At 49.3% G+C, this 12,892-nt stretch overlaps 1 protein-coding gene across 1 annotated transcript; it reads right to left on the reverse strand.

Moving 5' to 3' along the window:
- Nucleotides 1-5,215: 5,215 nt before the first annotated feature.
- LOC128791346 (solute carrier family 22 member 13-like) lies at nucleotides 5,216-11,879 on the reverse strand. The gene is made up of 10 exons (XM_053948940.1): nucleotides 11,490-11,879; nucleotides 10,111-10,214; nucleotides 9,517-9,671; nucleotides 9,245-9,413; nucleotides 8,693-8,813; nucleotides 8,032-8,126; nucleotides 7,317-7,531; nucleotides 6,438-6,546; nucleotides 6,107-6,317; nucleotides 5,216-5,979 (listed from the first exon to the last, which is right to left on the reverse strand). Exons 1-10 carry the CDS (start codon nucleotides 11,859-11,861, stop codon nucleotides 5,953-5,955), a joined length of 1,578 nt encoding a protein of 525 aa, XP_053804915.1. The 5' UTR covers nucleotides 11,862-11,879; the 3' UTR covers nucleotides 5,216-5,952.
- Nucleotides 11,880-12,892: the final 1,013 nt, after the last annotated feature.

The following is a 12,892-nucleotide window of genomic DNA, read 5'->3' on the forward strand; positions in this document are numbered from 1 at the left end:
GAAGAGATGGCAAATTTAGAAAGAACTTTTTGTGGGGTGTAGCTTGGCTCACTCAGTCTCTTATCAGTCCTTCCTGCTCTGGAAAATGCCACATCCTGGGCCCCGGTGGGCCACAGGTGTGAGCTCCCGGTGTTTTTCTGGGTTTTCAGTCCAGAGAAGGGCTGAACAGTTCCAAGAAAAAGAAAAAGCACAGCCTGGGGAACATTTCTGTCTCAGCTCGCTAAAAACTAACTAAAAGCAAAGGAGAGCTCTCTCCCACTGTCCGTGCTGCAGACAACACAGTCCAGGAGAAGGATGTGGGGGAGCAAGTGCAGTCTCTGATAACAAACTTCGTGCTTCTTCTCGCCTCCTTTGTTCTCAGAACCAGTCTAAAGGTGGAGAACTTAATATCCAGCACAAACAGAACAGATGGTTGGGGATACAAGCATCATAAAGCCACCCTAGGACAGGCAGCTACAGCTTCTCTGGGCAACCTGTGCCAGGACATCACCACTCTCACAGGGAAGAATTTCTTCCTAACATCTAATCTGTATCTCCTCTCTGTCAGTTTTAAGCCATTCCACCTTGTCCTGTCACTCCATGCTCTTGTCCCAACTCCTTCTCCAGCTCTCCTGGAGCCCCTCTAGGCTTCTAAGGTCTCCCTGGGGCCTTCTCTTCTTCAGGTAGAGCAATCCAAACTCTCTCAGCCTTTCCTCAGAGAAGAGGTTCTTCAATTCCTCTAATCATCTTTGTGGCCTCCTCTGGTCTCATTCCAACAGTTCTGTATTATATTATATCTGCTCTTCTCTGGATCACTGAATCCTGTGAGTTTGAATACCCCTGGAATGTGCACTTGAAGAGCACCTGAATAGCTTGACTCATGTTTTGCCCAGCTCAGGACAACTGGGAGGATGTCCAATGTTTTTGCAGTGCCTTAATTGTCACTCCTAGCCAGCCCACACATGGCCTTGCACTGTAATGAGTAGAGGTGACAGCACAAAGTGGAGGCAGGAGTGCTGGAACAGCATGTGGGAATGCAAACATAAACCTGTGGGAATGCAAATACACTTTTGCATGCACACAGTGGGGTGTTCTGGGCTCTCATGATTGTGAGGCCATGGGCAAACGGTAAAATGTGACCTTAGGAGTAACTAAAGCAAAGAGGATGATTCCATATCGAAGGGAGGGAGCCAAAAAGTTGACAAAGTGATGAGGACAAAATAGGGTAGAGAGGTTTAGCTGGGAAGAGCAGGTTTTCTCGTTTTAGAGACAAATTTAGGAGAAAATGCTCTGGAATGAGTGTTTCTGCTAAAGAAAAAAGGCTTCAAGAATCCCTTTTCCTGTCAATGAGAAAATGGATACCAGTGAGTGAAAGTGAAAAAAACGAACTGTTTATTGACAAAGTGCCCACATGACAAAAGAAAAAAAAAATGAACAAATGCTAGATATTGAACCGTCAGAACTTCAACCCCAACACACACCCCACAGCACAACAAAAAACCCCAAAATGCCAGGGAAAGAAACAAACAGACCAGCTGCATGGCAGAAGGAACAAAATGGCACCAGTTTTTTTTTGTCTCAGGGTAGGGGAAAAAAAATTCATGCATCAGCTTGGGCAAAACATAGGGGAGCCTGTGGAACCTCTGGCATAGGTCTCCTCCTCACAGCATATGAAGATGGTGGATTTTAGTGGATCACTCCTGCCTGATTGGCTCCTAGCAATTGTCTGATCTTGGACCAAAACCAAGCTGAACAATTCAAGAAAAAAACCAAAGGCCACCAAAGGACTGCTGCTGCAGTCTCTTCAGGTCAGGAAAAGGGGAAAGAAAACCTTCTTGCTTAAGCTAACAAAAAACGAAGCTAGCTAAGCAACTGTCTTGGGGTGATTTTTTGATGATGCTCTATTCCCTGTCTGTTTTATGCCCAGAAATGGCTGCTGTAGCTTTTAAGATGGATCTGGGGAAAGCATTGGGAGCCTGGGAGCCCCAGTGGGGGCTTTGTTCAAAGACAAACAGGTTTTTTTTCACAAAAACTGTCTTTTTGTGAAAAGACAGGTGTCTACTTAGGAAGGCAGGAGCCTCTCTTGAAATGGAAAATGTAAACCCCTTCTGTCTGAATTATTATAATTGTGAAATGAAGGGGCTCTCAGGCAAAGATATGGGAGTAGGAATACAGTTCTTTATTAGGAAAATAAAAATGCAGTAATACAGAACAACACTGCCAGAGTCAGAGCAGGCCCTGGCAGCCTGTGGGTCAGGGTGGTGGCAGCAGTCCCATTCCAGGGTGGCTCAGCCCTCCTGCAGTGCCAGCTGTGCTTCTGCTGGAGCAGGATCCTGGACAAGGCTGGAGTTTTCCTCTGAAGCTCCAGGGCTTCCTCTGGGAATGCAGTGGGAAGAAAGCTGCTCCTCTGGGAATGCAGTGGGCAAAGGCTGCTGTGGTGCTCCAGGAGTCAGATTGTATCCAGGTAGGAATGCTTGGCTCCTCCCCCTGGGCACAGCATCTTCCCATGGGATGATGGAATTTTCTCAGCCATGCAGGGACACTCAGTGGCCATGAACAGAAGAGATCTCCTGAAGGGAGGATAGGTCCTGGAAGAGATGAAAACTGCCCCACCTGGTTTTAACAGATGGCAATAGAATACACACCCCCAGCCACATCTTGCATGGCAATTTAAGACTCACTCCCAGGTGTGCCCACTCGGTGCCCTGTGGTGGACATTGGCAGCTACTTTGTTGCTTAGCTAACTTTTCCCTGATCTGCAGCAGCGATCCTCCTTTTGTTTTTCTTGAACTCTTTCGGCTTGGTTTTTGGTCCGAAATCAGACAATCACCGAGATGGACCAGGACCTGCAGGGGACTGGTGGGAGCCACTCCAAGCCTGAGACCTTGGAAAAAAAAGCTGAACCAACAAGACAAAGCTCACCAAAATCCATCAACTTCATCTGCTGTGAGGAGGAGACCAATGCCAGAGGTTCAGCAGGTTCCCATCTGGCTGCTGCATGAACTCAGTTTCTTTCTCCCCTTCCCTGAGACAAAGGGGCCACTACTGTTTTTGCCTTCCCAGCCATGTGGCCAGCCAGCCTGTTTATTTCTTCTCTGAGCATTTTGAAGTTTTTTTGCTGGGTAGGGGGTAAGGTTCTGAAAATAAATATCTAGCATTTATTCAATCCTTTTCTGTGCCTTGCAGGCACCTTGCTTTGTTAATAATCAGGTTTTTTTTTTTTTTCACTTTCACCCACTGGTATTCATTTCTCTCATTTGCAAAAGGCATTACTGAAGCCCTTCTCTTGGAGGAAACATTAATTCCAGGCCGTTTTCTCCTAAATTTGTCTCTAAACTGAGACAGCAGCAAAGTAACCTCCAGTCTGCACTGCACCCAGCACACCCTGGAGTGAGTCTTTGCACAAAGCCGTGCAGGAGCCCCCAGGGCTCACAACCATCCCCCAGACCAACCATGAAGTACAGCAGCCATTTCTGAACATAAAGGACATGACAGGAATAGAGTATCATCATAAAATCATCCCAAGACACAGAAGCAGGGCCAAAACAGCTCCTGTTGTCAGAGGAGCCCCACAGGGACCACTGAGATAATCAGCACATCTTCAGTGTCAGTGACACCAACAAACTGTGCTGTGGGGCAGAGGTGTCAGGATCCTGGACCTTCCCCTTTACCTAAAGGACATCACCCTCTCCATTCACCTGACCCCATGCTGGGAAGCCCCAGGTCTGTGAGAAGAGCAAAGCTTGCAAAAAGGGGCCCAGCAGGGAATGGCTGAGGAGGTGAGGAGATGAGCATTAAAGCTGCTCTCCTGACTCTGCAAGAAGACATAAAATCATTGATTCATTTAGGGTGGAAAAGACCTCTAAGACCTCTAGCTCCAGCCATCATCCCAGCACTGCCAGATCCACCATAAAATCACATCCCTAAATGACACAGCTTTTAGATACCCCCAAGGATGGTGACTCCACCAGTGGCCTGGGAACCCTCTTCCAGTCTTGGACAACTCTGTGGAGAAGAAATTTTCCCAATTATCCAATTTAAACCTCCAGTGTTGCAACCTGGGACCATTTCCATTTGTCCTATCATTTGTTATTTGGGAGAAGAGACCTGGCTGCATCCTCCTGTCAGGGATTTGTAGAGAGTGAGAAGGTCCTCCCTGAGCCTCCTTTTCTCCAGGCTGAGCTCTCCCAGTTCCCTCAGCTCTTCCAGGTGCTCCAGCCCCTTCCCCAGTTCCGCTCCCTCCAGTGCCAAAGCCCAGATCTTGCAAACTCCCTATCCCATCTCCAGACATGGCCAAGTTCCACATGACTGGGGTGTTTTTGTGCACCAAAGTCAAAGCACAAAATGAATATCAGCTCCTGGCCTGGACTTGGGAGACCCCAGCCCTCAAAACACCCTTTACTAGAGCACAAAGACATTGGAAACCAAAGGGTGCAGCAAATCTGAGCGAGCCTCCTTCTTTGAGAGTAGTGATGTGTTTGAGGAGATGGATTCATTGGAGGGCACTGAAATACATCCTCTGCTGGCAAACAAAATAGCAGAGGAGAGGAGTCCACCCTTCTCTTCCTTTTGCATGACACTAGATGACACTAAAATGTCGTGACTGAGCTGGCAGCAGCCAACTAAAGGTCACTGCAAAAGGCTCACCGTGACTGAGGAAAACTGTCCAAATGCCCACACAGTTTGGCATTGGATTGCAGCATTCCCATGCAACTCAGAAAACTTCTGCAGCTGCTAGTAGAGAAAATAAATGCAGATTGTTCATTGGAAGACTTTGAAAAAAGAAAAAAGTCCTTATTGAACTCAGCCACTCTGCTTTAACACTCTATTTCTGCATTGTTTGTGTCTGATGGAAACAAAGCTCATTTCCATCTGCATGTTAAATTACAGACTTACAACTTCTGTGTAGAAAACACTCCAGAGCCAAGAGCAGTTACAAAGGCCAACTGTGAAACAGTAGGAAAAAAAAAAGAGTCAACACCATTTATTATTCACATATTGCATTACAAGTGTCTCTTATCAAACTCAGAGCATAATTTATATTATTCATGTAGAAACTCAACTTCAACACCACATGGAAAGAAAAGCTAAATACGTGTGTGACAGGGGTGCAGTGACATCCTGATCAAACGTCGAGGCTTGGGCTGACGTGCAGCCCGACGACCCAAGGGATTGAGTGCAGGAGGGACAAACCCAGCGCCCGCTTTTGCCCAGTACAGCCACTCTACTGGTGATTTCTTGCACACGGGTAAAACCTTACAATGAAAGGCCTTGTAAAATCATAGTTCAGGCCTTCTGCTTTGGCTGGGTACAGCTAACAGCTGGTCTGACAGGTATCTGTGAGAATCAGCCTGGCAGCCTTTACCCGTGAGAACCACCCAACACCTGTGAAAATAAGAAGTCTGTACTCGTGAGAATCCGTGAAGAACAGAAGTAAACAGCTGTCAAAAAGAAACCCTTTAGCATGCATGGACATGAGCAACTACAAACCAATGAACTGAGTTGCAATAAGTTACTAACCAATTAGAAATAAACACAATGCCTTTAGAAATCCATATGGATATGAGCTGTGAAGAATAAAGACTGGCTATGGTGGATGAAGAAACGTGTGTCTCTACTGCAACAGTGATTCTTTATTGCTGTAACACACAACAGGGATGGTTCCACGGGTACCAGCTTGCAAAGGACTGGGGAACACGTTGGGAGGCCAGCCAGGCATGACCAAACTGGGTTTCAGGGACACTTGGAAGTGCATCTGTTCCAAAGGCAGAGTGATATAGATCTCCTCTCCCTGTGACCATGGATATTGTGTTCACCATCTGAAAGACCAGTTTCCAGGCAGCAATGCCTCCCTGGTCTGCTTCGAGAATGATGGAATCAGACTAGACTGTTGGTAGATGCCTGTCCAATCATTGCTTCCTCTCTGAGCATCTGCAGACGTCCTTCTCCAAGTCTGTCATCATCTCTGGTGTCTCAGAGAGACACTTCAGTTTTCTGCTCCTGAAGATAAGAAGGAAAGAGGAGGAGATGAGACTGTATTCATCCCTGATTCTGACATTTTTTCTTTGCCTTAAATTTATGGTTTTGGATATTTTTTTTCCTGAAATTCAGAGTTCCCTGTACCCACCTCATCTAGAGGATGTTCATTCCCTGTGTCATCTGCCAGGTCAATGCCACGGGTCTCGGGCAGCAGGATGCAGAACAGGGCCACCACCACAGGGATGCTCCCATAGATGGCTTTGGGGATGGCCCGGTGGTACTGGTCCAGGGGAATGATCAGAGGGGCCAGGATCCCGGCCACCCTTGCCATGGTTGAGCACAGCCCCACACCCGTCTGCCTGGGGGAGAGAGGGGCAGAGGGAGGTGTGGGCAGGGGTCAGCACTCCTGCACTGAATGTGGCCCCATGGCCACCTCCAGCCATGGCAGAAGGAAGCTCTGATGTGTGGGGACATCTCACCTGAGGATGGTGGGGAAGAGCTCAGCGGCGTAGACGTAGGAGGTGGAGAAAGCGGCTGTGGCTGTGAACTTGCCGAGGATAGCCAGGACGGTGATTACCACGGGCTGGTCTGAGGGGAGGAGGAGAGACGACCACTGTAGCCTCCAGGGGGATGGTTCATTTGGGAACAGAACTCTCTGCAGTGGGATTTCTTGGGATGGTCCTTTCTAATAGACTTGCTAAGCAAACGTACCACCTGACCCATTGGAAATGATGCCCAGCATACCCTTACCCGGAAAATACCCTCTGGCAAAGAGAACCCAGATTTCTCCTGAGGCCTTGGGCATTTTCTACATCTGCAACTGAAGTGAGCTGCTGAGCCAGCACAGGTGTTTGGGGAGTGCTTGGTTGGAAATGCCATGTCCCTAACCTGGAAAGCATTGGGAAGTCCCACTGTTACCTTCAGTCTCACTCACAGCCCTGGCACAGTAACAGAGGTGGGGTATGGACTGGGGCACAAACAGATGCAAACAGATGACAGGGAGTGGGCATTTGATTTTCTCTTCATCTAAGAAAGGGAGATATGGTGGCTTTAAAGCACTTCTTCTGCTATAGCTTTCTGCCAGATGGTGGTGGTGTCTAGTGGGTGGGTGGTGTCTAATGGACACTGCCAGCCAAGGACCAGGAGCTGTGGAAGAACCAGGCACAGCCCTGAGGGAGAAGGAATCCAAGGTGAGGGGAAGCCAGAATGTTGGGGATGAAGCAGCCTGGGCTGTGACAGTGGGGGCAGCTGAGCCTGTGGGAGTGAGTGTGGGTCTGCCAGGATGGGAGGATGGCTCTAACAAGGGTCAGCACGTGCAGGGCACTGCCCAGCTCTGCTCACAGGCTGGGAAGGTTCACCTTCAGGGATGCCAGTGAGGATGAGACACATCAGGCCAGCCAGCAGCAGGAGAATGCCCTGCACTTTCTTCCTCCCAAACCACTCCAGCAGGAAAATGCAGGAAATTCGAGCAGGAAGTTCCACTGCCCCAAAGGCCAGCTGTGTCAGGTAGATGTCCAGACCAAAATCTGTCACGCTGAGGCTCAGCCCATAGTAGACAATGCTGTCTGCAAACCTGAAATTCAAGTAAAGCAGAATAGAACATGTCACCAGATGTTTTCTGAGGGTTTATAACCAAAAATTAGAAAGGTTAGGACACATGCAACTTATTTAAATTCCCAGCAATCTCTGTTTTGGTTCTAGTCAGCACCTTGGACAGTTGTGTGAAACGTAGTTGCTGGAGATAAAGCAGAATGGATTTCCATATGGTCAGCAAATTCTAGACTGAACCCAAAGCTTCTAGATAGGTACAAAACTCCTCCAGGGCCCAGGGATTGCCAAAGCTGGAAATACTCAAGCCTTTCTAACAAAACCCACAGTATCGTGGATAATGATCTTCTTCCCATGCCCAGACATGGTACATCTGGTCCAGTATGTGGAGGTAGAATGATAACAGATAAAGACATACAAATGTAAGTTACAGGAAAAATCACTTTAATTTACTGCTCTTTTCAACCATCAACTTATTTTCTTTCACCTAGAAGTTTTGACAGAGGGGACCAGGGAATGTCTTACCAGGCACACGACATGATTAAAGTCACGTTCCGCAGGTGCTTCTTCCTAAAGAGATCCAGGAAACTTCCAGACTTGGCCTCTTTCTCGGGCTTCAACTTCAAAACACAGAAAGTCAAAGAGTCAGAGCAGGAAAAGGAAGCCCATGTCCAGCTCCTTTTCCACCTGCAGTCCATGGAAAGCCCCAGTAGGACAGGCCTGTGACCCCCAGTCTCTGGGAGGGAGGGCAGCCCCACTGTGCTCTGGCTGCCCAGCACAGGGGGTGGTGACTGAGAGGTTCCTCAGGATGAACATGTCCCCAGTGTAGGAACTTTGTGATTGGCAAGGAGGGAACTCCCCTTCAGGCATTCCTGCATGGAAACCCACAGACTAAACAGAGACTCTGTGCTCATCAGTCACAATCCTCAGGGGAGAAAAGCCAGGCAAGCATTTCAGTCCTTCCCACATCCCCAGGTGGACCCCAGAAAGCTCCAGGCTGAGCCTCAGCAGAAGCTGGGCCTCTTCCCGGACCTCATCCCTGTGGAGCCCAACTGGAGCTGGAGTCCCCCCAGGCCATGCCCAGACCATCCCCAGTGGGAATGGAGAGATGTTTCTGGGCTGAGCTGAGCTCCAGGGGCTGCTGCAAGGCCCAGGGCAGTGTCTGAGGACAGGAACCCCCCAGTACCTGCTCCAGCAGCTCTGGAGGGAGGCTGCGCTTGTTGGTGGCTGCCGCCTTCTGCAGGACCTTCTTGGCTTCCTCGATTCTGCCCTTGGTCACCAGCCAGCGAGCTGACTCTGGGAGCACCCTGCCAGGAGAGGAGGCCAGGACATGCTGCTGTGTCCTGCTGAGTTCCCCCACAGCCCCTTTCTCTGGGACCGTGTCCAGCAAGCCTTGGCCACCACAGAATCAGATGCCACAACCACAGAATCTTCTGCAATGGAAGGGACCCACGAGGATCATCAAGCTCTACTCTGAAGTCAAAGGTTCATGTGATCAATGGCTCTAAGTACCCTAAATTTAGGCTCCAAAGGCCACATTTGGAGACCTGAAGCAAAGCAGCTGCTGCTCTCAGCAGTCCAGTGCCCAGGGAGATGTGCTGAGCTCTGCAGCAGCTCCTCCAGCACCCGCACTCCAATGGGAAAGACCCAGCTTGGTTCTGAGCTGCTGCCTCCTCCTCACTCACACCCTTCACATCATTTTTTTGTTCTCCTGAAGCTCTGCCCTTCTCCTCCTTACCAGATGTAGAAGAAAAGGGCAAACATAGGAGCAGATCCTGCAATCTCCAGCAGCCTCCAATTGCGAATTCCATAACTCAAGCCAGCCACCAACATCTGCCCGATGGCAAAAGCCGTGTGAGTAATCAACAGTGCCTTTGTCCGGTAGGAGACACCAACCCATTCTGTAGCTAAAAGGAAAAAACAAAGGTTCAGGCTTATTTTGGGCACTCTTTTGTTATTGTATCTTGTGAGGCCACATCTGCTGCCTCAGGGCAAGGGCCTGCCACTCACCCAGGGATACGACTGTAATCATAATTCCTGACAACGCAGCTCCCACGACACACCTGAAGGCCATGAACACATAGAAATGGGGCACAAAGGCAATTCCCAGCCCAAATACCCCCTGGATGAGGATGGAGATGAGAAAGACTGGCCGCCTGCCTATCCTGTGGAAGAAGAGGGAAGACCCAGTCAGTACCTGGAGAGAGCCCAAGGGGAGAGGGAAGAGCCCAGGAGGGATGCAAAGTGATTTGAGAACCAGAGGAGATTTGACATCCATGTGAACATAGCTCTTCTATACACCCCAAGAAATAATGTACAGAAACATCAACGTCTCCAATGTTGACCCATCATGGTTCTGGCAAAGCCTGAGACACCAGCAGGGGCTAAACTTATGATTCCTCAGGAACCCCCCCAGCAAGGCTGTGTCTGCCTCTCTTTTCAACCCTCAGACATTTCCAGACCTCTCAGGTGGGCCCAGATGCCCTATCTCAGGCAAGGGGATTGCATCCTGTGAAGGGAGCAGTGCATGTACAGTCTACACCCAGATCAGGGCTGGCCCTGGGTGCTGGGCGGTGTCTCTGGGAAGGAACTGTGTTTCCTCACCTGTCACTCAGCATCCCAAAGATCATGGCTCCAATGAGAAGCCCAGCCATGTAGATGGACTGGGAGACATCATTCAGGACCGCCCTGTCACACACCAGGTCAAACTGGAGGAAGGAAAAGACAGATGCTGTTGCTTTTGACAGACTCCAGCTGCTTTCTGGGGTTTGGCAGCCTTTCTGGTTGATGGTGGATCCAGGATTTGGGTTCCTGAGCTCTTGCTCCAGCCCCTGGAAGGAGAGAACCCCTCACAAGGGCTTGAGCTCTTCATGGTGAGCACTTAGGACACCAATCAATGGTGGGATGGGCACACGAGGTGTGCAGCATGCCTCTGCATGCTGCTACCCATCCGCTGGGTGCAGGGATCTGCAGGATTCCCCTCCAGCCCAAAGGTCCCTGAGGGAGTGTCCTGGTTGTTTTATTTAAAGTGTGGCCTTGGGGTGAGATCTGTATCAGCTTTCTTCTCTGACTGAAAAGGCAGGGCAGAAAGAGGAGGAGAGCAGTGTTTTTTACTGATAAAGGAGGACCAGCGTAGGAATGGGAAGGGATGCAGCTGCTGACACTCCAGAGAAGCCTTGTCTGAAATGGACTTGGTGCTTCAGGGACACCAAGGAGCTTTTGCAAATGCCAGAGGCTGGACTTTCTCCTCTGTCCCAGCTCCATGGAAGGTACGTGTGAGAAAATGTTGGAGCTGGCCGGTAGGAAAGGAGGGAGGAGGAATAAGGGAAAGTGAGAAAGGAACAAAGGCCCTCAGATGGAGAATCACAGAATTATGGAATCATTTAGGCTGGAAAAGACCTCCAAGAGCATCAAGTACAACCTTTGACAGACCACTACCTATAAACTAGAAGGTGGGAGATAAGGCAGAATGGAGAAGTTGAGGATGCTGATAAACAAGGCTTTTGCTCAACTGCATGGGCCCTGGCATGTCTTGTTGCAGCCCTGAAGGTTTCTGGAGGCCCAAGAAATATCAATGACCAGCACTTGGAAGGTAAATGTCTTTCACAGAGATGATGATGTGAGTAGAACCAGGCTGAAGAACAGGGGATACTGTGGCAGGGATGCCCAAAAAGTCTCTCCAGGCATTTACATCATAAAGTCAAGGGTCTGGATAGTGGAAAGGGGACAGATGGTGGGCACAACATGTGCTGGACTCACACCCCCATAGTCACTGCCTGTGCCCTCTCCAGGCATCTTCATCATGGCCTTCCTGCGACAAGCTCCCAGGGATTCCAGCTGCCATCTGTGTGATGGAGGCAAAATCCTGCAGTAAATCTCAACCTGCCTGCACCACAGCTGGCACTGGCTGACCAAACCACAGGCCGGGATATTCCCATCCCCTCCTTTCCATGCCCCTGTCTCACCAAGCAGCAAGTACAGACCTCGGTCAGCAGGGACGGTGGCTGGTCTGAGGGGTACACCCAGCCACTGCTGCACTTCTCCGTGTCGTTCAGTCCGTAGGCCAGGATGGCATCGAGGTCCCAGTCCACCGGGGAGAACATGGAGCACTGCTCAAACTGCCTGTCGGCGCCGCGGGGCAGGGTGAGGTTCAGCTGCTCTTCCTCCGTCAGGTTGGGGCCGATGGCGCGGATCCAGCTGGTGTCACAGTGGTGAGGCACTTCCACAACCATGAACACTTGGCCAACCATTTGGAAAGGATTGAGAAGTAGTGGGAGGGAGAGGAGCAGGATCAGCAGTTTCTGATAGAGCCCACACTCCCCCAGAGCACATAAAAGATCCCCAAACTCAGCCATGGCAAGTGCCTCTGTGGCCAGGCTGCACTGGTGCCTATGGCTTAAATAGGCAAATATTAATGTTTAAACTGTGTGAGCACTAAAGCCCTAATCCAGTGTGATAAAATAAGCACCTGGACTGGCACACCAGTCCATATTATGATGATACAGTGCAGTGCTCCAGGCTGCACTTTGTCACCAGCCTTTCCCTCCCTGCTCTTGGGAATACAACAAAAGTGCCAGAGCTCTGCCACTCTTGGAGACAGTATAGTGACATCTTGTCCATATCCAGCCTGGGAAGTGTCACAAGGCCTCCTGAAGGCGACTGTGCTGTGGCACAAGGTTTTTGTCTGAGGTATGAAGTTGGGATTCAACAAATGAGGGTTAATTTTGCTGGGGGTGGGGATGCAAACAGAGTAAATTTGCTGCTCCCATTAATGGTTTAATGACTATATAGCGCATCCTGGAGACAAAGATATGTAAGAGAGTATGTGAGAGAAGCAGAAGAACACTTCTCCTCTGGACCTGGAAATATATCTGGTAGTCCAATAGACTTGCTCTTGACAGCTGTGTCCCAAGCTCTCTGTTTTCATTTGTAGAAACCCTGGTTAGTCATAAAACTAGATCTAAACTACAGTTTCTTGCTGATAATCCTAAAATAGACCTAGCTTAGTGAGTACCCTCAGGGAAAACAGCAGGTTACACACACAGACATTCAGAGCACACCGGATTTGGGAAATGACACCAGCTTGGCTTTGCCTGAGGTTCTGATGTCACTTGAAAAGCAGATTGAGCTGATTTCTGCTGCACATCTGAGCTGCTTCTTGGGTAGACTCCCTGAGTGGCTTGTGTCTTTATTCCTGGTAAACTGGCTATAGTAAAAAAGGGCAACCCCAGCTGGGAAGAAATGATGATGTCTGGCTCCAGATCAGAAGGCTGAAGGATAGCTTTATTAAAACAGCTTTATTACATTAATATACTATTTAAAGAGAGTCTATGCTATTCTACATACGTACTTCTTACTTACCTATCAACTAACAACTTGTGACTTC

This window comes from Vidua chalybeata, chromosome 1 (assembly GCF_026979565.1).
Source record: "Vidua chalybeata isolate OUT-0048 chromosome 1, bVidCha1 merged haplotype, whole genome shotgun sequence".
NCBI lineage: Eukaryota > Metazoa > Chordata > Aves > Passeriformes > Viduidae > Vidua > Vidua chalybeata.